General features: G+C 44.2%; 2 protein-coding genes across 5 annotated transcripts in view; one reads left to right on the top strand and one right to left on the bottom strand.

Moving 5' to 3' along the window:
* kmt2d (lysine (K)-specific methyltransferase 2D) overlaps nucleotides 1-22,250 on the top strand; it is a 31,417-nt gene extending 9,167 nt beyond the window's left edge. For 3 of the 4 annotated variants that reach the window (XM_024293255.2, XM_024293256.2, XM_024293260.2), the window contains 35 exons: nucleotides 39-221; nucleotides 300-422; nucleotides 1,281-1,402; nucleotides 1,494-1,623; nucleotides 1,719-1,805; nucleotides 1,882-1,959; nucleotides 2,045-2,203; nucleotides 2,348-2,417; nucleotides 2,513-2,751; nucleotides 2,818-2,891; nucleotides 3,013-3,063; nucleotides 3,141-4,715; nucleotides 4,797-4,994; nucleotides 6,414-6,553; nucleotides 6,647-8,373; nucleotides 8,465-8,585; nucleotides 9,353-9,434; nucleotides 9,504-9,570; nucleotides 9,644-9,876; nucleotides 9,956-12,757; nucleotides 12,844-12,987; nucleotides 13,075-13,239; nucleotides 13,321-13,468; nucleotides 13,536-13,617; nucleotides 13,689-13,861; nucleotides 14,006-14,124; nucleotides 15,156-15,291; nucleotides 15,376-15,497; nucleotides 15,578-16,934; nucleotides 17,024-17,160; nucleotides 17,252-17,382; nucleotides 18,548-18,833; nucleotides 19,098-19,171; nucleotides 19,251-19,359; nucleotides 19,432-22,250. In XM_024293255.2, the coding sequence (XP_024149023.1) occupies nucleotides 39-221; nucleotides 300-422; nucleotides 1,281-1,402; nucleotides 1,494-1,623; nucleotides 1,719-1,805; nucleotides 1,882-1,959; nucleotides 2,045-2,203; nucleotides 2,348-2,417; nucleotides 2,513-2,751; nucleotides 2,818-2,891; nucleotides 3,013-3,063; nucleotides 3,141-4,715; nucleotides 4,797-4,994; nucleotides 6,414-6,553; nucleotides 6,647-8,373; nucleotides 8,465-8,585; nucleotides 9,353-9,434; nucleotides 9,504-9,570; nucleotides 9,644-9,876; nucleotides 9,956-12,757; nucleotides 12,844-12,987; nucleotides 13,075-13,239; nucleotides 13,321-13,468; nucleotides 13,536-13,617; nucleotides 13,689-13,861; nucleotides 14,006-14,124; nucleotides 15,156-15,291; nucleotides 15,376-15,497; nucleotides 15,578-16,934; nucleotides 17,024-17,160; nucleotides 17,252-17,382; nucleotides 18,548-18,833; nucleotides 19,098-19,171; nucleotides 19,251-19,359; nucleotides 19,432-19,524 (11,537 nt within the window). In that variant the 3' untranslated portion in view covers nucleotides 19,525-22,250. The remainder of the gene's footprint in view (nucleotides 1-38; nucleotides 222-299; nucleotides 423-1,280; nucleotides 1,403-1,493; nucleotides 1,624-1,718; nucleotides 1,806-1,881; nucleotides 1,960-2,044; nucleotides 2,204-2,347; nucleotides 2,418-2,512; nucleotides 2,752-2,817; nucleotides 2,892-3,012; nucleotides 3,064-3,140; nucleotides 4,716-4,796; nucleotides 4,995-6,413; nucleotides 6,554-6,646; nucleotides 8,374-8,464; nucleotides 8,586-9,352; nucleotides 9,435-9,503; nucleotides 9,571-9,643; nucleotides 9,877-9,955; nucleotides 12,758-12,843; nucleotides 12,988-13,074; nucleotides 13,240-13,320; nucleotides 13,469-13,535; nucleotides 13,618-13,688; nucleotides 13,862-14,005; nucleotides 14,125-15,155; nucleotides 15,292-15,375; nucleotides 15,498-15,577; nucleotides 16,935-17,023; nucleotides 17,161-17,251; nucleotides 17,383-18,547; nucleotides 18,834-19,097; nucleotides 19,172-19,250; nucleotides 19,360-19,431) is intronic. The other variant, XM_024293257.2, reaches the window with a different exon arrangement.
* A 1,614-nt stretch (nucleotides 22,251-23,864) lies between these two features.
* The window catches only part of acvr1ba (activin A receptor type 1Ba), a 14,174-nt gene continuing 10,136 nt past the window's right edge, over nucleotides 23,865-27,902 (bottom strand). The window contains exons 7-9 of the mRNA XM_024293254.2: nucleotides 26,538-26,662; nucleotides 26,325-26,455; nucleotides 23,865-25,601 (exon numbers count right to left, since the gene is read on the bottom strand). Of these exons, the coding sequence (XP_024149022.1) occupies nucleotides 25,476-25,601; nucleotides 26,325-26,455; nucleotides 26,538-26,662 (382 nt within the window). The 3' untranslated portion in view covers nucleotides 23,865-25,475. The remainder of the gene's footprint in view (nucleotides 25,602-26,324; nucleotides 26,456-26,537; nucleotides 26,663-27,902) is intronic.

Here is a 27,902-nt window from a genome sequence, read left to right as displayed (position 1 = left end):
CGATGTGGATCGATCGTTTAATTGTCTTTATCTACCAGGCTGCGGGGAACCCATGGAATGCGAGTCCAAACTGGACAATCCGGGGAGTCCTGAAAGAGAGGGGGGTGACAGGGATGCAGGCGCCGAGGGAGGCACAGAAGGCATGGCGGACTGCGATGGTCTCAAAGGAGCAGAGGAGACGGAAGACAGCAAAAAAAGAAAAAGGAAACCTTACAGGCCTGGTAAGCCTACCACATCAAATAATCATAAAATAGCTCCCGTAAAATGCTTACAGATTGTTTATTTTCAAATTGCATCAGGGATTGGAGGCTTCATGGTGCGACAAAGGAAATGTCACACGAGGATGAAGAAGGAGTTCTTTGCCCAGCTGGCTGGAGAGACCACTTTAGATGGACAGCCAATAGAACGAACCATTGAAGAAGGTTGGTAGCAGCAACTCTAATTCACATTTTTATTTATGCATTTAGTAGTTCTTTATTTACTTCATTAAATACTCATTTTTTTTACTTCATTAATATCATTTTTAGTCATGTATCTAAGGCTTTACTCACTGATTTGAGTGTATTACAACAAACAAGACAGATATTCAGTCACTCCGGATGAAACTAATCAAAGCTTAATATTTTGACTTAGTAAATAATCTTTCAATAATGAATGTATCCGCCAATGCTTTCAAATACTAGATGTAAATAAGATGTGCAATGTAGGTCAATTGCTGCTGACCTACATTTTTTTTTTTGTTTTATTTTGGAAAAAATTCTCTCCACCATCTCCGATTGTCACATATCAAATTGCTCAGTCACGTGTCACAAATATATATGCTACTTTCTCAAAGTGGCTTCCCCGACCGCTAGGTTGAAACTCCCAAGCTAACAAAAAGCAAAAAGTATTTGGAAAGTTTGTGCAGAAAAGAGCCCTTTAGCTGCGTGTACATATGCAAAATGTCTTTAATCGGATCAAAGATCGGATTAGAATTGAACTGTGTACGTGGACTTTGAAAAACTTTATTTGATTTTACAAACATTTACATACGCCACACGTATGATCGGAATAAATCATTTTGACATGCGCAGAAGTTTCTAAAATGCAGGAAACGACCGAGTTACGAGAAACTAGAAGCTAAAAAAGAAAACTTCAGCTTCGTTCAGGCTGGTCCTTGAAAGTATGGCCTGACATTAAACCGGTCCATAATGTAAAAATGGTTGGGTACCACTGATCTAAGTAATTTAGGATAATACTAGGTAAATAAGAATTTGAACTTCATGTTTTTTTATGTTCAGGCCCCCATCCTGACATAGATAATATATTAGATCCTAAAGCAGCAGAGGGCGAGGAGCAAGCCAAGAAGCGCCGGGGCCGAAAGAGAGGCAAACTGGAAGACATGTTTCCATCGTACCTGCAGGTTTGTGATCTCACTATGTGCTCCTCTAAAAGGTGTTGGCGTTTTGGAGTTTATTAAGCATTTAATGAATTAATTGTTTTTTTTTCTACAGGAGGCTTTCTTTGGGAAGACACTAATTGATTTCAGTAAGAAAGCTGTGATGGTCGTCCCTGGACAGAGGCCGAGCGCGTGCCCCGTCCGCCCTTCTTTACCAGCAGCTGTCAGAAACGTCTCGTCAGACAGTAAGAACACAAACTTAAACACCACAAGCTCCAAAGTGTTAGTGATGCATTATTTAGAAAAGATCAAGACTTTGCTTTTGTGTTTATCTCTGTAGCTGAGACCAAGGATTCCATGGTGGAATGTGGTTTTCCTCTAAAGCAAGAGGGGTGTGATCCCCCACAAGCTCATGGGGACCGCACGGGTGAGTTTCACTTCAACACTGAAGCCTCTGGTTTCCTGTTTTTGTGATCGCTCCACTTAATCTGTGACATCTTTAGGAATCTCAACACCCTCCTCATCTTCAAGAGAGCCAATGTCGACTGATGCTCAGGACTGCGATGCAGAAAAAAGTGACGGTAATATTCTTTGCATGTTCATATTTATGTATCCATGTTTAATATGCAGCAGAAAACCTAAAAAAAATGATGTTTTGCTTCACAGGGCTTCCACACACAGTTGAGAGTGAAGACTCGGAGCGCTTCTTCAAGAAGGTTCTGGGAGTTCCTGATGGTTCTTCTTTAGGGGGTATGAAGCCCATCCTGGAGGGCAGTAAGGGAGACCTGAACCGCAGTTCCCTGCCACAGAGAATCCTTCCTTCAGGTGTGGAAAAACGGCTGCTTTTGAGTTCATTAATGCACAAATGTATTTTTCTATTTGAAAAAAATATGTTTAGCTAAAGTTTTTTAAAACTTCCATAAAGCTCAAGTGAGTCTTGTTTTAAAATAAAAATGTGATCTCTTCCAGGGTCTCTGCCCTCAGCTGGAATGATGGATGGATTTCCTGGCCTCTCTCAGCCTCCCTTCTTTGACATGAGGTACAATCAATATTTTATGTTTTCTAATCATATTTTGTTGTTGAAATTTTTTTTTTTTCCTGCAGAGATTTAACGTAACCTTTAATTTTCTACAGGGACAGAGGAGGACTGTTCAGTCCAGATGGGGGAGAGGAGAGCCCCTGGGCAACTCCTTCTACCCCTGCAACCCCTTCCTCCCCACCCACTCCCACGGAGGCAGAAGGCGATGGGCTTTCCTACAACCAACGCAGCCTTCAGCGCTGGGAGAAAGACGAGGAACTGGGCGAGTTCTCCACTATATCCCCTGTTCTTTATGCCAACACCAACTTCCCGACTCTGAAACAGGACTATCCAGGTTTGTGTGACCACAATCTGTGACCTGTTCCAGTGTTGCAGCTGCCTAACATTTCTTCCTCTCCAGATTGGGCGAGTCGCTGTAAGCAGATCATGAAGATCTGGAGGAAAGTATCAGCTGCTGACAAGGTTCCATATCTAGTGAGTCTTTTTGTCGCTCTCTGTTATTCACAAATAATAAAATTGACTACGATTAACATTTGATTCACTTGATGCATTGTCTTTGGAGGGATTTTTAAATGTTTGTCACTTCTCATTTTAGCAAAAGGCCAAAGATAACCGGGCAGCTCAGAGGATCAGCAAGGCGCAGAAGGTAATATAATAGTTTCCTCTCTATCTAATATTTCTTTTTGCCATTTGTTTTGGTTGATGTTGTTTTCTCCTAAACAGCAGGCAGAAAGTCAGGTCTGCAGGCCGATCAAGACAGAGCCAGGCCGTACAAAGGGAGAACGCCCCAACTTGCATCTCCAAATCCCTCCGCCGTCTGGATCTACATCCGTTTCTTCCCAGCCGAGCTCTGCAGAGAGCCCGTTTCCTTTTCCTCCGGATTCAGGATCATCCTCCGTCTTTTTCTCAGATGGATCTATGAAGACCCCGTTGTCAGCTGAGATCCGAGCTGATCCCTTGGCCAAACTTCCTCCCCAGTCGCCCCACTCTCACTCGTATCCATCCACGCCATTCTCTCACGCTGGGGCCAGCCCCTTACAGGCTTCTTCCTCAGGTTATTCAGCATGTGGCCCTCAGGGTCCTCCTCAGGGACGGTCAGCCAGCGTCGGCTCTTTTGAAATGCAACCAGGAACTCCTGGAACCCCAAGACGGGCTCAGCAGGTTGACCCCTACTTCAGATCCCAGCTGCAGCAGCAATCACAGCAAGGCTCTCAGGAGTCCATCGGACCTCATGAAAGTCACCATGCAAGAGCTCCTGGAGTTGGGGACTTACCCATTTACTCACCATCTCAAAATGCACCCTATGGAGACTGCTTCAGAGCCCAGCAGGGAATGGGTCAGTCGGAATTTGCTCCATCTTCATCTCCGTCTGCTGTACCGTCCTCACCTGCGAGTACAGGAGCATACAGGGCTGATCTGAGTGTACCTTCTCCACACTCTTCTGCTGCTGGAAGACCTGAGCTTTCCACTGACTCTCCAGCTGGAGCTCTGGAGTCTGGGGATGGTTTATTCAAGGCTCCCATGACACCCAGAATGCATCAGGGGGAGAGTGGGGCCCTTCATCCTGGAGCTTCCCCAAGCCATTCTGAGGGCTACAGACAGTCCCCCTCCCACACTGACCCTCATGCTCCATCAGCACCAACTCCCAGACCACAGTCGGTTGATAACTGCTCCGTTGGGCCCCAAAGGCACCCAGCAGCTCAACAGGATCTGGGTTGTGCCAGAGTACCCTCGAGTCCACAGTCCAGGAGCAATTCTCAGTCCCCCCACACCCCTGGGGGCATGTCCAATGACGGTTACCACGCCAGATCTCCTGCTACCCCTCGTTTCCACTCCCCAGACCCCTGTTCTCAGCCACCATCAAGACCACAGTCCACAGATCCTTTCACTTCCATTCACAAACCGCCTCGCCCGCCGTCTCAGACTCAAGAGGGAGCTCCAAGCTACAAAACCTCCCCTCATCCCCACCAACCCCCTTCAGCCAACTCTGCCAATACTTCCACTGGAGATCCCCTCTCTGGGAAACCGTCAGCACCCCCAGCTTTCAGCCGCAGCCCCACTGCAGGCAACTTCCAGATTACCCAGCAGCAGACGACACCAGGTCAGTCTCCACAACCTCAGGTCACATTAGGAGCAGACAGCTCCAGAGCGCCCCCTTCTGGAGATCCATCTGTCCATCCCCCCGACTCCGCTCAGCAGCCCTCTTTGCCGAGCTCTCAAGAAATGCCAGACATGTCTCCAGCACAGGACCCGTCATTAGTGGGGCTCAGCCCATCTGAGCTGGAGAAACACAAACAGGTATTGCTGAGCTCACACCTGCAGATTTCAATGATACAGATTTGATGTGCTTTTGCAATTACGGATTTGTGTGATTTTCAGCGTCAGAAACTTCGGGAATTCATAATCAGGCAGCAAATGCAGAAAAACTCCATGAGACAAGAGCGTGAGGCCGCTGCTGTTTCTGCTGCTGCTGCAGCCGCTGCTGCAGCTGGAAACACCTCACCTGGCTGGTCTGCAGGAGAAATGGGATCCTTTGGGCAAGAGAAGACCCACAGAGCACCACCACCTTACCCACAGGTAGGGCTGTCTCTAACGATTAGTGACCGATTAAGGTGATGTGCAATTTTGTTTTACTAAAGGTGATGGTGCTGGTACTTAGTCCATGGAGGTTTGTGTCATGTATAGCACTGCTAATGCTCCACATGTTCACAGAAATGGAAATTTGACACTTTTAGTTCATGAATTCCGATTTCACCTTATAAAAGATCAAAAGTTTATGGTCTCAGATTAGCTAAATGCTAGAATAAAAAAGCCATAATTGGCTTGCAAGTTACAGGGTTCCTGATCCTGCACTAAATCGTTGTCTAAACTTCCCATAGAAATATCAAGCAAAAATATTTTTTGGTCAACTTTCTTGTTAACTTCAGTTAACAAAACCTTAACATCACTGTTGCTTTTTAATAATTTCACAACAAATCCTGAAAATATTCTACACAATTGTTCCATCCTCAAAGTTCTGCATCACTTTAGGTTGTAAAGCATATCTCTCTAAAGTTACTGTGAAAAGCTGCTTGTCTCTACGGCAAAATCAGCGGATTCTCTGTGATTATGTAAGTGATTATAGCTTTCTATGCTTCAGAATCTGCTAGAATTATATTTGTGTAAGTGTTGAAAAGTTACCAGAATCAACAGAATGTAAACACTGGGGCTAAAGCTACGGTGTTGAAAGCAAATGTGCTTTTTCTTATGTCAGTAATTGGAACTTCAGCCTTATTTTTTTCAACTACAAAAAACACAGTCACTAGTTTTACTTTGAAAATGGGAAGCTTTACCAACACTTTATTTTGAAAATGTGTTTACTTGTGGTGACAATAGCTCTGCACATTCAGTGAACGTTGTTCTGCTCGATGATACAAAACATTACACCCATTCTCTTATTATAAAATGTGAGTAAAATTACCTTGACGAAGATGTCGAGGACAGTGAGAAAGATGAGACCACAGGATGCTTCAGGTTGAGATGCTAGTGCATGGCTGCTGTGCTGCCGTGAAATGCAACTTTGTAACTGTGTTCTTCTACGGTTTAGGAAAGGCTATACCGTCTCCAAAACTTCCTGTTGTTATCATAATCATTTAAAATGACAAAAAAATGACACATCAACAATATCAAATTAGCATAGACTTTTTTTTATAGTCTATTATCGTTGACAGCCCTGTCCAAAGGTATACTTTTATAAGTACACAGCTTCTTGGTTCGTTCAATTGTATTTTACTATTTAGAAAATATTTGCAAACCTAGAATACTAACATCATATAGAAGACATTATCACATCTGTGACTTTAGAGAAAAAGTTGCACGAAAATCCAACTTCTGAAAGTGAAATGTTTAGCAAAACCGTGACTTCACCACACCGTAGCTGCATATTGGTCCCAAACAATATGAGAAAGCTAAATAACCAAGGAATAGACAGGTTTATTTTCTTTTTTTGTCTTCTAGGATCGTGTTGCTGCTGCAGCTTCTGGAGGTCAGACTTCAGTGGTGGGGAAAATGCCAATGCCTATAGAAGGTATAGATGATAAGCTCATTCGTCCATCACTGGTGACAGCACCGGGTGCTGTGGATCCTACTGCCCTCAGGTAAACACTTTCATCCATGACCCAGTTAACACAAAGTATACATGTGAAGATCGTATTTTTGTGTAGTAATTGTGTATTTTTTTTCCTTTTCAGGCTACCAGGCCCCACAAGACCTCAGGGTATGTTTCCTCGTCCACCGTTCCACCCTCAATGGCAAGGCCAAGCCCCGGGTCAAAGGAGGTTCCCTCAGCCTGGCATGGACTCGATGGCCGTAAGGCATAACCTCAACCCAGCTGTTAATATCCAGGGGGTGGAAGGCATGGGTAACCCTCACTCCATGATGCCAGGACACGGCGAGACCATGCAGCCATTGGGTCAAGGCCCCCCGCCACAGTTCATTGAACTAAGGCACAACGCACAAAGATTACCTTTGCGTCCACAGTTTATGCCTCGTGGACCTCAGCCAAGACCGCGTCTCTTTATCCCTCAACAAGAGATGAATGCAGCGTATGTTCAGCAACATCCCATAGCCCAAGCTGGTGGCATTCAAACAGAGGGAGGTGATGGCTCCAAGCTGGAAATGCCACAGGGTGGTCTGTCCGTTTTGCTGCCTCAGCAGTCTGCGGGTATTGTGTCGCAACAGCCTCACTTTCAGCATCATCCCACTTCTTCCAGCTCGAGTGCTGCCGGTAGCGAGCAGCATCCGCTTGCGCGGACGGGCTTAGGGGCGCAGCACCAGCCTGCGGCTGTACAGAGCAGCGAGGAGCTACCAGAGCCGGATCTTGAGGGACTCGGGGAGGCTGCTGGGGATGAGGGCGTGGAAGACGAGGACGATCTGGCCCTCGACTTGGATCCTGATAAAGGAGATGACGATTTGGGAAATCTGGGCAATCTCGAAACCAATGACCCACATTTAGACGACTTGCTCAACAGTGACGAGTTTGATCTGCTTGCTTACACCGACCCTGCGTTGGACCAAGCGGACCCTAAAGATGCGTTCTCAGACCAGCTGAGGCTGGTGGAAGCAGAAAGTGAAGCACCTTCATCTTTGTCTGGAGCTACTCAAGTGAAGCTGGAGGACAAAGTCAAAGTTGAGCAGGGGCAGAAATCTTTAACCAAACCAATGTCAAATACTTCCAAGGTCAAGATAGAGGGGAGGGGTCTGACCCCTCAGCTTCAGCCGGGGCAGACTATGGTGAAAGAAGAAATGGGAAATGCCGTGTCGGCTCTTCTTGGGAGGACCACACCGACGTCCAAGACGCCGCAAGCGGAGCAGCAGCCCGCCTCACTCGGCTCTGTTCGGTTAGGCGGAGTTCCGTACCCTTTGCCAGGTCAGCGGGACGCTTTTCCTCCTGGTGCCTCACACGGAGATATCTGTGATGATCCACTGGGACTACCGGATGTTGGAGGCCAGGATTCTCCTGCAGTAGATCTGGCAAAGGTCGAGAGTTCTTTAGATGGCGAATTGCCTCTTCTCATACAAGACCTTTTGGAGCACGAGAAGAAAGAACAACAGAAACAACAGCAGCTCACCTCCCTTCATCATGGAGGCATGGCTCCTCATTTTCCTGGAATCTCCAGTCAACACCCAAACCCACAAGTACCTGGCCAGCTAATGCTGCAGCACCAACATCGCCCTCCACCGCAGGGGCTGATGGCACAGCCCGGACTGGCGCCTCGAGCTCCAAACATGTTGCAGCAGCAGCACCATCAGCAGAGGTTCATGACTCCTGGGATGGGGCCTCAGGCTCACATGCCCATGCCTCCACAGCAGGGTATGATGAGAGCGGCACAGCCAGGGATCCATCCCGGTCTTGCTCATCAACCGCAGGGGGTGGTCAAACAGTCGCCTCTGGCAAACAGTTTCTTCCCAGATAAAGGTAAATAGCAGACGCTGTACCTATTTATGCTTTTCTGTTCTTAATTTGACCAAAAAAATCTGTTTTTTTTTTTTTTTTTTTTTTGGAACAGATTTGGACAAATTTACCGATGACATTATGGATCCAATTGCCAAAGCTAAGATGGTGGCACTGAAGGGTATCAAGAGAGTGCTGACTCAGGATCCGATGGTTGTAACGCCCGGAATGAACAGGTATTTATCTGGAAAATGCACCATGTCTGTACGTTTCTGTTTAAAATATACAAAAGATTAAAGAAAGTAGGGATAAGTCGATCTGGTGATATATTTCATTTCAAAATGCAGACATGACAATATTTAATTTATGAGCGTCCTTCGGCGTCTTACTCTTGTTTTCCACCTAAATCAACAACCGCTAGTTGGTAGAACAGTGCAGACTGTTATATAAATAAAGCATCTTAGCCACATTCAAGCGCTCTCCTTCATCCTGTCATCCCACTGAAATGTTTCTGAAAAGAATTGGCTTTTTCTTCTGTACTTTTAAAGCACCCATAATGGCACCGTTCAGGATCCTGAACCATTTAAAGGCTAGATTTAGCAATGTTGTAAATAAACACCACATTGTTTCCTCAATCATACCTTTAAAACCTTATTGGTAAATGCACATTCATTCTATTTTTTTTTTCTTATACTGAAAAGTATTTGTTGTAGAAATCCTAATGTTGACTTTTCCCTTTAAGAGCAATATTTCTTAATTTGTCAAAGAAAAAAAGGACCATTTTCTAAGTCATTCTCTTAAAAATAAAACAATTAAATTGTTCGGTTACTGTCTTGAAATATATCACGATATGTTTTGTGTCATGAGATATGCATCAGGATACACATGGTATTGCCAGATTCTTGCCAGTACACACCCCTACAAAAAAGTGCTCCAAAATTAAATTATTTAAAATGTTATTACTTAATCTGTAGATTTGAGTCTGTTTTTTCTTTTTCTTCAGGCAACAGGTTTCTCTTCTTGCTCAGAGGCTGGCTTCTGCTCCTGGTACAGATCCAGCTCAGGGTGCAGCTGGACCATCAAAGGTATGAAATTGTATTTCTAAACAATTTTTAGGAAAATGATCCATTAATGTTTGCTCTATTGGTTTTTAGGACGGAGAAGCGAGTGATCCTTCTCAGTCGAGACCGAATCCTCCTCAGTTTGTCCAAGGAATAATCAGTATGTTTTCCTTTTACCCAGCTGTGTTGAAAATGTGTTATTTTTTTAAGATCTAATTTTTTTTTCGTGTCAGATGAAGCAGAACAGCACCAATACGAAGAATGGCTCCTCCATACTCAGCAGTTGCTACAAATGCAGCTGAAGATTTTGGAAGAGCAGATCGGCGTTCACAGAAAGTCCCGGAAGGCCCTGTGTGCCAAGCAGCGCACCGCTAAGAAAGCCGGAAGGGAGTTCGCCGAAGCGGACGCGGAAAAACTAAAGCTGGTTACAGAAGAACAAAGCAAAATTCAGAAACAACTGGATCAGGTGTGTAAACATTTAAGAGTAGCTGTAAAATCCCTACATCTGACACGTCAGCGACATAAACAGAATGATTTTGTTTCAGGTGCGAAAGCAACAGAAGGAGCACACCAATCTGATCGCAGAGTACAGAAGTAAGCAGCAGCAGCATCAGCAGGGCTCCGGTCTTCTTACTCCGGGTCATTCTGCACAAGGCGGACCCTCTCACATGTTTCCAAAAATGCCAGGCCAGATGGTGATGGGCCAGCAGGGAGCGCCGGTGATGGGCCAGCATCCTGGCATAATGGCTCAAGGCGGAATGCCTTTGAGAATGCCACAAGGACAGCCCTTTATCGGAGGAGCTCAGCCACAGCATCCTGCTGCTCTTGGAGCCAACGTTCCCAGAGTCCCAGGTCCTGGAGCTCCACCTGGGTTCTTCCCACAAGCACCTGGAATGCCAGGCGCAGACCCCAGGATTCTTCAAGAACGACAGCTTCAGCACAGGATGCAGATGGCCAAGCTTCAGCAGCAGCAGGCGATGATGGGTCAACAGCCGATGCCCCAACAGGTTCAACACCCAAACCAGCAGGCTGGTTTAATCACCCAGCCACAACCGGCAATGATGGGAAATCAACTCATGGTCCAGCAACAGGCGAACTGTCAGCAGGGAATGCATGCTAATCAGACCAATCAGCAAAGCATGGTGCAGGTCCAACAGGGAATGGTTCCGAGTCAGTCACAGCAGAACCTTGTCGGAGGTCAGCTTAGCAACCATTCTCAAGTCACGATGGCGCCTCAGCGAGGCGTCATGGGGAACCACTCTGCACAGCAGCTCAGACCTCAGCTGATGATGGCACAGCAGGGTATGGTGGGCGCTCCACGCCAGCCTGGACTCAGAGGACCCCGGCCTCATCTGATCCCTCAACAACAGAACATTCTGGCCCAACGCATGCTGGCATCTCAGCAGCAACAGAACAACCTAAACCATCTCCAGCAGCAGCAGATGTCCCAGCAAAGCCACCCGGCACAAATGATCAGTCAGTCCAGTCAAGAGCAAGAGGGACCCTCCCAGCCCTCTACCCCGCAGATCGGCTCCCCGCCCTCGGCTGGAAGCAATACTCCCCAGCAACAGGGTTCCTCTGAAAACTCTGGATCCAAAGAGGGGGGAATCCTCAGTCCAGAGTCAAGAACCCCGCAGCACAGCGGGCCACCCACTCCCATTCAGATGTCTCAGCAAGCTTCTTTAAACGAGAACCAGTCTGATATCAGCCAACAGCAGCAACATCAAAACCAGGTGCACGTTACCCAGCATCACCCTCAGTCTGCTCACGAGCAGCAAGCAGGAATGTCGGGAAACGTGTCTCAGGAACAGCTGTATCAAGTTCCTCTGACTCAGCAGAGGCAGGCCTCCCTCAGTGCTGACAAACCTGCACTGATGACCATTAAAGAAGAAGGCAAACCAGCGGATTTCATCGCTCAACAGAAAAGCGTTCAAAACGCTGCAGAGCAGTCACACGGCTCCACCATGCAGCAGCAGGTCATGGGTCAGAACCATCCGGGTCAGCCACAGTCTGCTCCAATGGGCCTTAACCCACAGCAGCAAGCTCTCATGGCCCAGCAGAAGCAACAGGCCATGATGGGCATGATGCGGGCTCAGCAGCAGGGGATGATGATGCAGAGGCCCATGGTTCCACCAGGACAGATCCGAACCCCCATCAACATCCAGGCCATTCTGGCTCAGAATCCTCAGCTCCGCAACCTTCCCCAAGCCCAACAGATCCAGCACATTCAGGCCATCATCGCGCAGAGGCACCTCCACCAGGGCCAGATGCTGCGAATGTCAGTGAGTCCAGGCCAGCCGGGTCAGATGAGACCACAAGTACCTCCAGTTGGGCAGCAGATGATGGGGATGGAAGGCCGTCACTTGCCATACGGAGGCGCAGTGCAGCCAGGAGCACCGGTAAGTCAGCAAGCGTCGGGAATGTTTGGGCAGCAGCCTAATGCTGCTCCTCAGATGCAGCAGGAGATGATGATCCCTGTCCAGCAGCCGCCACAAACGGGGGAGATGATGCAGCCACACATGAGAGACCAGGTACCCCGTTCTCCAATGGATCAGAGCCGGATGATGAGCTCAGCCTCTCCACGAAACCCATTAACCAACTCTCCCGGAGATCCACGACACACTTTCAATCAAGCCATGCGGTCACCCACTCCCAATCAAAACAAACCGCAAACACTAATTGCAGCTGCAGGAGGGCGCGCGCAGGGCTCTCCGTCTCACGCATATTCTCCCAGAGTTCCCTTTGGCATGAGCCCAGTCCACCCATCGTCTCCTCATTCATCTCATGTTTCCTCACCCTCTGGAGCTGGAAGGGGAAGTCCATACAGCCAAGTCAAGGCCTCGCCTCTGAGGTCCCCTGAGTCCAGGACTCCATTTGATTGCCCATCGCTGAAAACCGAAACTTCAGGCAGCGAAGCTTCAAAGGCGGCCTCACTCCTTCCAAACGGGTTAGAGAAGGGCACGAATGTTCAACAACAGTTGCAGCAAGGCCCAGAAGCCCAAGCAGAGCTGTGTCGTTTGACAGTTCAGAACATAAAACAAGAACCAAGAGAAGTTCAGTGTGACGGAGCAGCAGAGGCCAGTCCTGGAGCCATAAAGAGAGAGGCGGCGTGTGAGATGGCTGCTTCAGAGAACAACACTTGCTCACTTACACCTGCAAACCCTGAAAGTCAAGGTCTCAGATCAGAGACGGGACAGCAGCTTCTGCAAAAGCTCCTAAAAACCAAGAATATTCAGCTCACTGCTCCAAGGCCCTCCGAGGGCATCCACAGCGAGATCAACGGTCACATCAACAGCAAACTGGCAATGCTGGAGCAAAAACTCCAGGGGACTCCACGCAACATGGAGGTATTTCTATATATATGTAACATTTCTTTTGTCCAATCTTGTAATTATTTAAGGTAAAAAGCACTGCATCCTCTAAACTTCTGCAGGATTTACAGTCTATAACAAAAAGACCTCCTGTGCAAAAGCCTAAACGCACAAACAAGGCAAACGGAGTGCCCATCTCCCGGAAGAAGAGCAAGAAAGACGAAGTCGGGAAAAGCGCTGAAACCCTAATAAAACAGATCAAACAGGTTAAAAAGATGTCTGTTTTAGTGCCATTTTCTCCTTTTTTGCTGCACGATTCGTTATTTTAAAGCTTCAAAATCTTGATCTTCCAGGGCCTCTCTTTACTGCCTTTGATGGAGCCTTCAATCACTGCCAGCCTGGATGTGTTCGCCCCATTTGGAAGCAGCCCGGCTAACGGCAAAGTCCAGCTCAAAGGATCATTTGGAAATGCAGTGCTGGAGAACATCCCAGACTACTATTCTCAGTTGCTTACTAAGGTAAATTTAAACTGCGTGTTGAGCTCTTGGATCCAAGTCTGCAAAGGTGTAAAAAGTCCTGAACATTTTCTACTTTTCCAGAGTAACCTGAGCAACCCTCCAACGCCCCCATCTTCTCTGCCTCCTACTCCACCACCATCCGTTCAACACAAGCTGCTGAACGGCGTGATTCCAGGGGAGGAACTTTCTGAGGGCCAGAAAGACGCACAGATGGCCAAAGAGCCTCTGGGTAACTCCTAAATGCTGTGTGTTAATCTGCTGGTTTCTACATTTCTGTAACATCAATTTCTCTGCAGAATCTGTTACAGGGGAGGTGAAGAGTGTGGATATCCTCGCAGCCCTGCCCACCCCACCGCACAACCACAGTGAAGACATCAGGTGTGCATAAATTGGCAATGCATTTAGATAAATGTGCGGTTGTAAAATGAGGGTAATTCATTATTTAACAGGATGGAGAGCGATGATGAAGATGCTCCAGAGAGCATCATCCCGGCATCGTCCCCCGAGAGTAACGTAGGAGATGAAACGCCCCGTTTTCCTCACCTGCGAGAGCCTAAGGAGGAGGAAACCGACAGGGCAATTTCTCCAATTATCCCCCTCATACCCCGCACTGCCATCCCAGGTACGTGTGCAGCATACTCGGTGACAGATGCAGTAATAACTGTCATTGTCTTAATGTGTCATTATTAGTGGGCGCTTAGAAGTTCAATTCAGAATGTTTTTTTCAGTCTAGCCTAACAAAATCTTCATTTGTGCTTTTTCACAGCATTTCCAGAGAAACAGACGGATCCAGATGGGAAGGCAGTTTCCACGTCCAACCACTGGGAGAAGACATCAGGAAACGAAGTGTCTGTCACCTTTACAATGTCCTCCGCTGCCGCCAAGGTACGAGCCACGCTTCACCGCTAAGGATAGGGATCGTTGCTCAGAATCAAACCACGATGTCTTTTTACTGGACGTATAAAAATGTAAATTAATTGTAATAAATCACCACTATTTATACATTTAATCAGAACAGGAGATCAGAATCAACAAAACTGATAAAAGCACAAAGATTTAGATAGAAAGAAATTGTGTTTGTTACTTTAAACAAGTTTTTTTGTCAACCTTCTGGTTTAGTTAAGCAGTAACATAAAAAGCATAAAAAACATAAACCTCACTGTTGTTTTTGATCATTTAACAACAAATCCTGAAATTTTTCATCACAGTTTTTCCATCCTCAAAGTTTTGCAACACCTTACATTCTTTGAATTATGTGTTGGTGCAAATCTGGTATAAAAAAACACTTTTTTCTGCAAGAGAATCAGCTGATTCACGTTGACTTCATCCATCCGTCAGCTGTGCAGTGTGCTGCGTATCAGCACGAGGCTGCGATTCTCCACTTCAGAATCCGCTGAAATTACTTTAATTGCATCAACTGTTGAAGAGTAGCCATAACCAAAACACGCTGGAGCTAAAGCTCTGGCGTTGAGGCTTATTTGTTTTTTCCAGAACTCACGTGAACGGAACTTCAGTTTCAGTTTTCGTACGGAGAAAAGCTCTTGCTAGTTTTACTTTTAAAATCGGAAGCTTCACCAACACAAAGTTTTGTTTACTTCCGGTGACATTAGCGCTGCCACTGATATGAGCGCTGCACATTCCACTTTGTTTTAGTTCATAAAATCCAAATCTGACATTATTCTGTATTTCAAAGCAATAATTACAGCATTCCTGAACAATATTTTACTACACTCTACTAAATTTATAAAAATAGCGAGTCGACGATTTTAAATGTTGCAAATATTTGTGCACGAATTTTCGGGAGCAGATTTCGAGTATCCAACCTCTCGGATACTCGTTACAGCCCTATTCACTGCTGTTTTTTTTATTTTATTTTAACTTTCACACTTATTCTGGACATGTCGTTTCCTCCCCAGAAACTAAACCATGTGATGATGGCAATGGCCCAGCTGCTCAACATAAGGATGCCGGGTTCCTATGACATCACCTTTCCCTCGCAAAACAGCGACTTGTCTGCAGTGGACGGCCCCGGAAAAGGAGCTGAGCCGTCAGGTGGGCATTTGCGAATAAACTTTTTTAAGGCAGTAGTTTAAATGCTAAGAGGAAAGCTCATTGTACTGTTGCCATGGTTTCTAGGGGCGTTGTGCTCCAAGGATGATGCTGCATCCAATCAGGATGAGTGGCTGAGGCAGTTTGATGTTTCGTTACCGGGCTGCACTTTGAAGAAACAAGTGGACATTTTGGCTCTCGTCAAACGGGTTAGTAGTTTAGTTTCACTGTTTATCTATTTGTGTGTTTTTATTTTTTGTAAGCAAAGGATGTTGTGTTTGTTTTTTAGGAATTCCAAGATGCGGACGAAAAACCAGTTCAGCATTGTTATACAACCAAAGTAAACGATTTGGACGTGCGCCACCTTCCTGTTATTCCTGTGGAGGAATCCCCGCCTCCATCCCCTCTGCCTCCTCAACCTCCTCCATCCTTACAAGCAAAGGACAGTGAAGCTGAGTCTTCCAAAACCGTGACACCTCCCTGCCCTGCAGTCCCGAGTCCCGTCACTATCAAGACTAAGACTGACCCCGATCAGGAAGTTGCTGCTTCTGGAGAAGACGCTAAGCCTGAGAATCCCCCAGACGTCCCCGCTCAGGAGTTGGTTCCAGAACCAATTGCACATTCAGATCCTGCTGCATCTACTGAAGATCTTCCAAGTCTCAGCATCAAGGAGGAGGACTCTGTCATGGAGTCCTCCCAGCCTCCTAAAGATTCTCCCGTTATCATGGAGTCTTCCCCCAAGGCCGTTAAGCAGCAGAGGCCCCTCTCCCCCGATGAAGAAATGGTTCACCCCAAGCTGAAGAGGTGGAAGGGGATCCGCTGGAAGCGCCTCCAGATCGTCCTCTCAATCCGAAAGGGTGGATCAAAGAAGGAGAGCAGCCGAGAGGTGTCTGAGCTGATGGAGCGCCTGCGCATCACCCTCCGACCCGAGAGGCTGCCCCGGGACAAGCGCAAATGTTGCTTCTGCCACGAGGAGGGCGACGGCGCCACGGACGGGCCGGCGCGGCTGCTGAACATCGACGTGGATCTGTGGGTGCATCTCAACTGTGCTCTGTGGTCCACGGAAGTGTACGAGACTCAAGGAGGCGCCCTGATCAACGTGGAGGTGGCTCTGCGGCGCGGCCTGCGGACTCTTTGTGCCTACTGCCAGAAAACCGGTGCCACCAACAGCTGCAATCGGCTGCGCTGTCCAAACGTCTACCACTTTGCTTGTGCCATCCGAGCGCGCTGCATGTTCTTCAAGGACAAGACCATGTTGTGCACGCAGCACAAACTGAAGGGCCCCAGTGAGGATGAGCTCAGCACGTTTGCTGTTCTGCGCCGCGTTTACATCGAGCGCGACGAGGTGAAGCAGATCGCCAGCATCCTGCAGAGGGGGGACCGGATACACCTGTTCCGTGTGGGCGGACTCATCTTCCACGCCGTCGGCCAGCTGCTGCCCTCCCAGATGGCCAACTTCCACTCGGCCACCGCCATCTTCCCCGTCGGCTACGAGGCCACGCGCATCTACTGGAGCACGCGCGTTCCCAACAAGCGCTGCCGCTACCGCTGCCGCATCAGCGAGGATGAAGGCCACCCCCTGTTCGAGGTGCGCGTTCTGGAGCACGGCATGGAGGATTTGCACTATCGAGACGCCTCTCCAGATGGTAACCGCGCTTTTCTTTCCGCTGTGATCTTCAACGTTTCTCAAAGCTGCTCTTTATTAACCTCTATTTGTACTATTCACTATCTTTAGGGATCTGGGACCGGATCGTGCAGCAGGTGGCTAAACTCCGTAGTGACTCCTCCATGCTGAAGCTCTTCACTGAAAACCTGAAGGGAGAAGAGATGTTCGGCCTTACTATTCACGCTGTCATGCGGATCACTGAATCTGTAAGAACCTGTCGATGCTCACTTCATTTCTTATGAAGGAATCAATTGATCAAAGGTATCGGAGATGCTAACAAGTTCTTTGACCCTTCAGTTGCCAGGAGTGGAGAACTGCCAAAACTACCAGTTTCGATACGGCCGGCATCCTTTGATGGAGCTCCCTCTCATGATAAATCCCACCGGCTGCGCTCGCTCCGAGCCAAAGGTCTCCACGCAGTGCAAGAGGTAAACGCTTTCTTCATCTCTGAGTCTATCAAAAGATAACTCCTGTGAATATTGAAGTTTATCTACGAGGTCTGGTGTCCTCTTGTTTGTTGTGAGGGTTTTGTTGTAAAAATATCCACCGATAGGTCAAATCTGTAAGGTAGGATTATAGATGTTTTAAGGCTGGAAAACCCTCTCACTGTGTACACATGTTCACACTTTTCTGTCTTGTTTAAACTCCCAAAATTTAAACCTTTATTGTAAAGACGTCACTTTCGTTCAATGAAGTCACCAATAATCGTCTGTCCGCTAGCTTTAGGGCGGAGCTTCCAGCGCTTGAATATACATAAATTTAGGAGTTTTATAACTTTAAAAGGCTCATGTTACAACAAAAAGTCATTACTTACATTTAAATGCAAACTTCTGTGGTTCAGAACGTATTCAAGTGAAGAAAAACGCTTCGTATTCCTCCGCTTGGAGGGTGGAATTTAAAAATAAATTTCCCGAACACACCCTCTCTTAAACTACCCCTTCAAATGGAGGGAAGGGGAGGGAATAAGGGAAGAATTTGGATTGGGTCTATTTGTCTGCACGTGGATGCTCCAGAATTGTAGCGGAGAAGGGAGACCATGACAGATGCTGCTTCACAAACCGGAGCTTTTTCAAACCGCTGGTTTTCATCTGCTCCTGATCCAAATGTTTGTAGTTATTGTTTCAAATATAAGCAGCTAGCTGTGCATTTTGTGTAGATTACCACTATGTCTGAATTCCCTCAGTACTCCTCAATCCCTAACAGACCATAAAGTGCAGGACTATCTGGATTTTTAACACTAATTGGACACATTCTTGCTATAACTTTTGTAAACCTCAAATTTAACATTTGCCAAAGTAAAAATTCAATAAATATGAACATTTCACAAAGACTATTTATGAATCCTCTGTGTTGTAAAGATGAAAATGTGGATAACTTCTACAAAATTAATGTAAATACATATTTTTTTATGATAAATTGCTCAATCCCATTGTGTTCCATATTTGTCACTCTAGTGAGCACTAGATTTTGCAGAGGATTCTGGGTAATTGTTTTTTGCTAAATAGAGGAGTGAATAGTGAAACAGCTCATGTCTTCATGAATGTGTTTTTTGTTCTGGGTGATATTTTACCTTTCTCTTCTGCTCGTCTCGAGGCCTCACACTCTGAACAGCACCAGTGTGTCAAAGGCCTACCAGAGCACCTTCACCGGCGAGCTCAACACGCCGTACAGCAAGCAGTTCGTTCACTCCAAGTCCTCCCAGTACCGGCGTCTGAAGACCGAGTGGAAGAACAACGTGTATCTGGCTCGCTCCCGCATTCAGGGCCTGGGCCTGTACGCCGCCAAGGATCTGGAGAAGCATACGATGGTCATCGAGTACATCGGTACTGTCATACGCAACGAGGTGGCCAATCGGCGAGAGAAGATCTACGAATCTCAGGTGATTCTGATTCTACGTTTACGAAACGTTCTCAGATTTGTTAGTGACGTTTTTAAATTCACGGATGTTTGAAAATGAAAGTCTTTGAAGGAAAAAGTCTGGAACAAGATGGCACTAGCATCACTATAGCAATGGTGCAGTGTGAACACCACATGCTAAAATCCTGTTAAAGAATCCCCGTACAGGATTTATTGACAAAAAAACTGCTGAACATTTACAAACTTTCCCGTAAAAGTAAAAGCTTTTGTCCTCTTCTCTGCTTAGAACCGGGGGATCTACATGTTCCGCATCAACAACGAGCAGGTGATCGACGCCACTCTCACAGGAGGTCCAGCTCGGTAAGCATCGATTCCCCGTGGTTACAACCACCTCCTCCTTTTTATTTAACATTTTTCTAACTCCCCTCCTTTTCCTCAGCTACGTCAACCACTCCTGTGCCCCCAACTGTGTGGCTGAGGTTGTAACATTTGACAAAGAGGACAAGATCATCATCATTTCCAGCAGAAGGATCCCCAAGGGCGAGGAGGTGCAGTACACCAGAAAGCTTCTACCACTGATCATGTGATCGCACCGTTTCTAACAGGTTTTCTCCTTTCAGCTGACGTACGACTACCAGTTTGATTTTGAGGACGATCAGCACAAGATCCCTTGCCACTGCGGCGCCTGGAACTGTCGGAAGTGGATGAACTAACCGGCCGCCGGTACCGGGACAGTCCCGCGCCAAAGCCTTTGAATCCTACATAGCCAGTGAATAAGCTGTTTTGAAAGAGGCGGAGGAGGCCTGTCCTCTGCTACTGAAGACTAAAGTGTTGACACCTGTAGCCAAAGGTTTGAAGAGCATTAATCAGTGAAACCATCAATAGCAGCTTGATGGTGGGATGAACTAGTTTTCTCAGCCAAACCCCCCTCCCTCCCTCCTCTGACTGTTTTTACTGTCGATAAGCTTGCAGTGGTTGAACAACCATTCTACCAAATGATCCCACCCTCTGACATCTGCGTGTGTGCAGGGCTCGCCCGGAGCTTCGAAAAAAAAAAAAAAAAAAGCCATGTTAAAATACTAAGAATGAACTAAGAGTGCATTTTAATGTTTGGAGTCGGACCTATTTCCTGTCCTCCCCCCCTGCTTCCATCACCTCCCAGAAAAAGCACTTTCCTTCATTGACGACAACACAGATATTGGCTGGCAAGACAATCTCGATGGGGCTTTGTATAAGAACTGTGTATGATATGACATAAAAAAGACAAAAGGTAAAAATCAAAAAGGTATTCATCTGTGGCTTCAGATGCTGGAGTCCTAAGGTGGGTTAGCTTAACCCGGTCTACCTCACTGATGAGCGGGAAGTGACTGCTTTGTATAAAATCCTAACTGCTACTGTGGAATTGCTCTGTAGGGGGCGGGAGTTTTTATTTTTCAGTTTTTTTTTTTTGTTTTTTTTAAAACGGGCTTAGCCCTCTCGGACAAGCAGGGAATCTAAAGCAGCAGGTTTGCTCTCTACTCTATGCTGAGTTTGATTTACAATAATGAGCCACATAATTATTATACATGAATTATTTATACAGAGGAAATATATGACCGTTTTTGATAAGAGATTGCATGAAAATCACAATCAGACGCATCTTTTATGCCAACATCCTGGATATTTTTTCTTTTTTTTTTTTCTCAAAATCATACTGTGTGAAAGCACAATAACATTTAGCTTTCTTTAGATCTAAACGGTTCAAAGATGTAGTCTTTGAGGAGGATTATGAAGAATAAAACCAACCAAGTACCCTTTAGATGCTTGCTTTATACATTGTTGAAATGGAGCCAGTGGATGCACGACTACTGTCCCCATGTGATCCTTTTTATTATTATTTCCCCTGAACAGATCCGTCTTTTCCACAACCTTTGATCATGCATCTTCCTCTGTATTATTTAACAGACTGTTGTTTCTCTTTACTGTAGTGAGTCTTCTGCCAGAGTCCAGCCTGCAGTGTTTCTACTGCTTCCCCTGTAGTGTGCTTTTCTTTTCTCTTTTTTTCTAGTAGTGCTGGTACTGTCTGAACAAGGCTGAGCTGGTGGCAGGTTAAGACTTTTTTGGAAAATAAAAGGGCATTTGTTTCATTTCTGTGCAAAGACGACAAAAAAAAACAAAACAAAAAAAAAACCTCTTTAAAGGGAGCTTTACTCAGCCTCCGACCTCCCATACTACTTTGAATTCCTTCTTCCCCTAACCTACGACCTCACATGAATAAAAATGCAAAGTTGTACAAACTGTAAATATAGTATATGCATTAGGAGACTCATTATCCAACCTCACCCCCTTTGTAATCAAATTCAAATAATTGGAGGGAAACACCAACCAACCACTGGATATCATTTTAACAGAACTGTACATAAATATAAATATATGTAAAATGGCAAACTAATATCTTTATGTATATGAACCAGAGTGTTTTTGCATTTACCTGTTTTTCTATTAGTGTTTTTTGCTATAAGCTCTCAGAGAAAAGTTTGTTGAAATAGAAATGAGGAAAAAATATGACGAGACGCCAAGGGGATTACCGGATTTCTGCGGGGAGTTGTGGATTAGACATTAAAAAAAACAAAAAAATATATAAAAAAAATCACTTCTTGCATAAAAAGCAGTACAATGGTGCATAGCATTTGTATTTATGTAATATTGTTTTGTGTTTATTTTTTGGTTTTATTTATGCTACTGCTTGTTGATTACCAAAACGTTTCCCTGAATCTGTCACAATTGGATAGTTGGAAAAATCCCTACAATATCGTTAGTGGTTTGCTTTCTTGATATCTTCCCTATAGAGGTGAATGTGTTGGTAAACCTTGTGAAATGGTTACTTGGCCTAATATATGTTATGATGTAATACTTCAAGTTAATCCTATACTTAACCTGGTAATGAATTGCACTCATATTATTACAGAGAACTTCTCTAAAGTGGTAGATATTGATGGAGTATCCAAACCGGTGATACTTCTATATTTTTTTGATAAGTTTCTATGTGGAGGGAAGACCGTGACAAGACCTTACGATGCTCACTGGATTTTAGCGTAAATAATTTAAAACGTCGCTGAATCTTAATTTAAGTTCTCTGCATATCTTCTAATTTAATAAAAAAGAGAAAAAAAGAGAAAAAGTTTTGCTCAAATTGAAGGTTTTTTTTAACCTTAGCTTTTTAGAAAAGATGTTGCATCTGTACAGCAGAGATACTTTTAGGGGAAATGAATAAATATGATGACCATTTTTATTGTATGTGGCATGTTTTGTAAGAATATTCTTTCAAATTGTACAGATTTTTTTCAGGACTTCAGAGGTTGCATCTCTTTATATACTGGTTTCCCGCTTTCCTTTCCCCTTCATCTTATTTGTCTGCTTTTGTTTCTCGGAAAGGAAAATAAAATGCATTTTAAATATGTCCTCAGTGTCATACTTGTGTGTCTGTGATTTAAAGAACTCGGGAAAATTAGCAGTTTTATGAGGAACTGCATCAAAAATGGATTTGAGCAAAGTCAGTTCATCCAGTGACCACTAGGTGTCCTCGCACACATAAAGCAGTCTCCATTCATTCGTAATGTAAAATAGTCTAACAAAAAAAGTCAAATTAATTTTGAAGCAGGTATTTATTTAAAATTTGGCTTAACATTTTTATGATTTTTTTTGTGGTTGCCAAGGAAACCCTCAACAAAATAAAATCAAGATTTTTTTAAAGTCTAAACATTTCTTAGTTTTTAGTAGAGTTAGAAAAAAATGAGTAACATTTTAGATGAGGAGCTGCAAAACACTCAACATAATGTTGACAAAGATAGCACTTTTTAAGCTTGTAAGCAGTTTATTAATATGGTATTTATAGACAATAGTCTCACATTACATATTAGTATTTGATATGTTAGATATTAGCAAATCTTACTAGGTATGTTAAACTTTATTTGGCTAATTGTGGTAATAAAAGTCTTATTAACACGCTACAAACACAATGTTAATGTTTTTTAATGTGTTAAGATTGTTAAGAAATCTTAGTATTAAGTGTTACCAAAAATTAAAAATATTTCTAAATTATAATCTATTTCTGAATGTTTTAGAGGATTTAAAAAATGTTGATTTGATTCATTTTTTGTAATCCGAAAATGTTTTTATCTTTTGCAAAAACTGCAGTAGTAGGAGATTTTTCCAGAATATTCTGTGGATTGTATGAGCTGGAACCCCAATTTATGTAAAAGAAAAAAATAGAAATAGCTGTTATCAATCAGACAGTGGGCCATAAGTCTATATATTCTAAAAGAGTTTAATATTTTTCAACAGAATTGTGGAATTAAGACTTTTTCCCAATATTGTACGTTTTGGGGAAGGATCTATCGCTCATAATATGAAGTACCCCAAAAATATATATGTACATAATATTTAAAATGTTTTTTTTCTTTAAAGTTTAAACATTTGGGTTTTTTTTAAGTTAAAAGTTCAATAAGAAATTTTTTTTAGATTCCACAAAAAAAACGATTTAAAGCAACTTGCTCTACATTGTAATCTCGATACAGGTAAATTCTTGAATTGAATTAAGTTTATGGTTAAATTAGAATATTATATGTAGGTGTAAATAGATGGAAATGGTGAGAATGACACACTTACACAAATATTAGGACTAATTCTGCAGCAGCTGTCAAATAAAACAGCGTTTAACATCTGGAATGAATCTCAGTTGAAGCAGGTTTAAGAAAAAGAGGAATTTATTGTATATTATCTATGTACACTATGAATGTATTTCAGAAAACATCAGAACAATATTATCTTTAAACCTTTAAGTATTACCTATGATCATGATGGTCAAATATCCATGGCAACAAGCTAAACACAGACAGGAGTGTTTTGGACAGTTTTGGTGCATGTGGTGATGTTCTCCCATTTCCTGGTGAGCCGAGCTCTGCCTGCTGAACCCCCAACAAAAACAGTAGCAGCAACATTTCTAGGAAAACAGTCAATGGCTCCGAACAGTAAAGACAAAAACAGAAACATTGGTTTTTACAGGAGGTGGAAAAACGACAATGGAGGACCCAGTGTTTGATACAGCATGCAAAACGGGCGCTAAAACCGGGACACGCGGGTTCTGGATGGAGCGACGGCGCCGGGATCTACCGCCCTCGAGGTCGGAACAGTGCGGAGCCCAAAGGTGACACATCAGTGTAATACTTTCAAGAGTCTGCTCTGCAAACTGAGGGACTGCAGAGGTTTGAACCAAAAGAAAACATGCAGTTTCACTTTGCAGCGCGTCAGTCTTTCAATGCATAAGTTGGTAACACGTTCCGGACGAACGCGTTCCAGACGGAGGTCTCTGTGATGCTCTTGTATTCCAGTGTTTTGAGAAGACGTCACCTCGCAGGACGTGCAGGAGAGGAGCTGCACGGATCAGTAGTACCAACATTTCTGACATGAGAGGAGGGAAATCAACACAAACAAACCCCAGCAGGTAAAAGGTTTCCCAGCACATGTCCAAGGATTACAATGAGTACCGTTCAACACACAAATAAAACAGAAAATGAAATTAATGGTCAGACTGGAGCATGAGGCATAAAAGGAAATAAAGTTTTATATACAAATCAAATGTACCCATCGTCAGTAGTGTCTAATGTCAAAGTTTGAAGGAAACCCATCACACTGTCCAGATAACAATTCAAAGCTATACTTAACACAACAAAACAGTATTTTTCTTTGCTATTTCACCCCGTTTATTTGCTCCGTGTGCACAACAGCGCCGCCTGCCGCCTTGTGGGCTTCCGGCTACATTCACCGTTCTCTCACAAAATGAATGCAGAGACCCCTTTCACCGAAGATCTGAAAGGAGCTGAAGACTTGGACTGAACTACAACGCCCCACTTTACAGCTAGACTCTGGTTTTGTAGCATCTCATCTCACAGTGTTCATCAATAAGAAATATAGTCTACAAACAAATAAATAGAAATGAAATCATCCCAAACATCATCATCATCATCATCATCCCTGCCACAAAAAAGAACCCGAGACTGGAGCACATCCGTTGAAACCTGCCGGTCTCGCGTGCCAGGAAGCTACAGTTGAGTGCAACTCGTTTCTCCATCCGCCAGAGGGGGGGTTCCAAAGAAGAATCTGGATTTCCAAATTACAGACGTTTGCCTGCCGAACTCCAGCCGACACCAGACGACGTGCTGGTAGTTCGGACACCGATAGAAACAGTGCTTCAGCCTCTTCCTGCCGCCACACTCACAGCAACTGTACGATGCTGCAGCAGTGGGTAATGTTTGACCTCAAACCCGCATCACACCTAACTTCTGTTGGAGAACAAGAGTCCAGATCCTGTACAGTAGTAGTAGGAATTTCTGCCCTGGGAAATGAAAACACTCATGATATTAACAGTGGTAGTGCTGAAGTGGCCTGTGGAGGAGGAGGAGGTTTAAGGGGAGGAGACACGAGGAGCAAAGGGAGAGATGTCACGGGGATGGGGAGGGTTTTCAGTAGTTTTGGCTAGAAAGGTGAGGTAGGCCTTGTCACAACTTGGAGTGTGGCTTTAAAACTGGCAGGGTTTTCGTTTGCAGTCAGTCTTTAGTGTTTGTTTCCTAAACGAGGGTGGTCGAGTTGCACGTCTCCGGCGCATCTTCTCCGTTTCCTGGGCTGCTCACATTTTGACGTCCTCCTCCACACTGAGCTGAGACAGAGTCTTCTTGATGCGCAGAGCGGTCAGCCGGGCGGCGCCGTTGGCATACCAGCACTCTCGCATGATCTTCCCCATCACACGCAGAGACTGTGCGGCAAAGAGACCACGGGTTAGAGCAGAACCGCACTCGCGTCACACAAAGTTTGCTACTTTGAGACTCTTGCAATTTTCCCTTTTAAGGCTTTTATTGCGTTAAGGATCTTAAAACTAGGACTGGATTGATTAAATCAATTAATCGATCCATAAAAGTAGAGATCGATGCTGAAGTCCGCTAGCTTGATGCTAACATATAATGGAATTTCCTATAGGACGGCTAATGCTAACACTCGGTTGACCTTAACATACATTGCTCACTAAATGAATTAATGAATTTCCCCCCAGGGGATTAATAAAGTATCTTGATTGAAATGAACATCTTTATACACTCACGGATGATTTTACAAACTCTTTGTAGGAAATATATATTTTTAAGCAACCAATTGTGGTCTAAAACACAGATTTTTTGCTCATACTTTCTTCTTCTTTGGGAATAAGGTGTAATTCTATAGCGCAATCGCCACCTAGTGGCCAAACTGAAACGCCCTCCAGGAGAGGCAGAACAATATATATAATATATTAACATAGACAGAGAGAGAGTGAGAATATTCATGTATTTCTGAGCAAACGTGTCTAAATGTTTAAATTTGGAAAATCGAATCAAAATTATTGGTGATACCCAGTCTTACTTAAATCGCTCTGTATCCCAACATCAAAGTTTTCCTGTTATAAAAGAGAATTTCAACATTTAAACTGATCAAGACAGACTGCTACCTCATAGCTCTGCCACCAGTTAGGAATACTGGGCCTCAGTTTCTGGTCACACACGACCTTCCTCATCTCCTCTATGGATGGATCAGACGGAACCAGGTCATAGTAGGGCAGCTGGTACTCATCGTGGATTCCTACAATGAAGAAAATTAAATCTTTATATTGATATCAAATTAATATCTGACAACTGCGTGCATGCTGAGCGTGTCTAGCTACCTCCTGCATTGCAGCGACGAGCAATCTCCCAGTACACCAGCCCCAGTGCATAAATGTCGGCACACTTGAAGGAATCAAAGTGTTTCATATTGATTGTTTCATCCAGGACTTCTGGAGCCATGTACCTGTTTGGACAAGCAAGACATCAATCAGAAATGGAACAACTGGATTTACTTTTACGTTCTGTCATTGCAATAAAATGCAGCTCCTCCACCCTGCTCAGAGCTGCAGGTGACAAAGTAAAAAAAAATAAAAATAAAAAAGGTGGCTTTTTTATTGGATTTATCTCTATAGGAACCATTTAATGTTTGGGGAGATAAACGAGTCCATGTAATTTTTAGAATTCGTAAAATAACATTTTTGGAAACTGAGGTTTACGTTAACCACGCCCACGTTCCTAATCTGTTCATTTTGCAAGTCGTTTCATTTTGTTCAGCCTGAACCAGGGAATTATGTGTTAAAATTTCACAATATAATGACATAAAATATACAAGCAACTTTTTGCTTCCCGGTGATATTTAAATCCCTAAGGTACTAAAGGAGATTTTTTCTCTGAAAATTTAAAATAGCGACTTCTTTCTGAAATCAAAGGTCAACAAAAATTCAGTTGTGGATTTACGCTGGCTGTATGTACTTAAAAGATCACTTGAAAAATGATCTTTTCCAATAATATGCAAAAATGGAGAAAAAAAACCACCAAATTTCACATTTTGCCACAACATGGCCTCCAAGCTGTAGCCTTGTGGCCATCCCATAATAACTTTAAAACTCCCTTTGGATATCGACCGGGGTTTTGGTTTCATTACTTTATTTTAAACTTATTTTTTGAGCCCCAAAAGAAATGTTTGCCCCATCCTTTTTTATTTTTAACGGTTTCTTCCACCAACACCCCTCTCCCATCATTTGGATTGGGGAGGGGTGTTCACCAGATCAAAAATGATTTTTCACCGGGTACTAGATGTAAAACATATGATGAAGTATTAGAGCCACAAAAAAAGTATGTTTTTTTTTTTTGTTTTATTTCTTGTAAATTTACAACTTTTTCCTTATAAATTTACGACTTCTGATCTTGTAAATTTACACAAAAAAGTAATAAATTTGGGCTATGACTTTTAAAGTCATAAATATATGACTTTATTTTCGTAATTTAACAGTTAAAATTTTTTTCTTGTAAATTTACTAGATGTAAAGCTGTCGTACAAACAAATTTGGGTGATCTGGGGAGAAATTTTTGCTCAAAGCTGTAGAAACTAAAAATAAATTGTGAAAACACGAGGAGCACGCGAGGCTCCTTCGATCGAGGAAACAGATCCACAGTACGTGGACTCTGAACTCCAGAATCTTTGTGAAACCACTCGGACCACC

Source organism: Oryzias melastigma, linkage group LG7, assembly GCF_002922805.2.
Source record: "Oryzias melastigma strain HK-1 linkage group LG7, ASM292280v2, whole genome shotgun sequence".
NCBI lineage: Eukaryota > Metazoa > Chordata > Actinopteri > Beloniformes > Adrianichthyidae > Oryzias > Oryzias melastigma.
The sequence above is the reverse complement of the archived record's forward strand: the minus strand, read 5'-3'. Positions and strand labels throughout refer to the sequence as shown.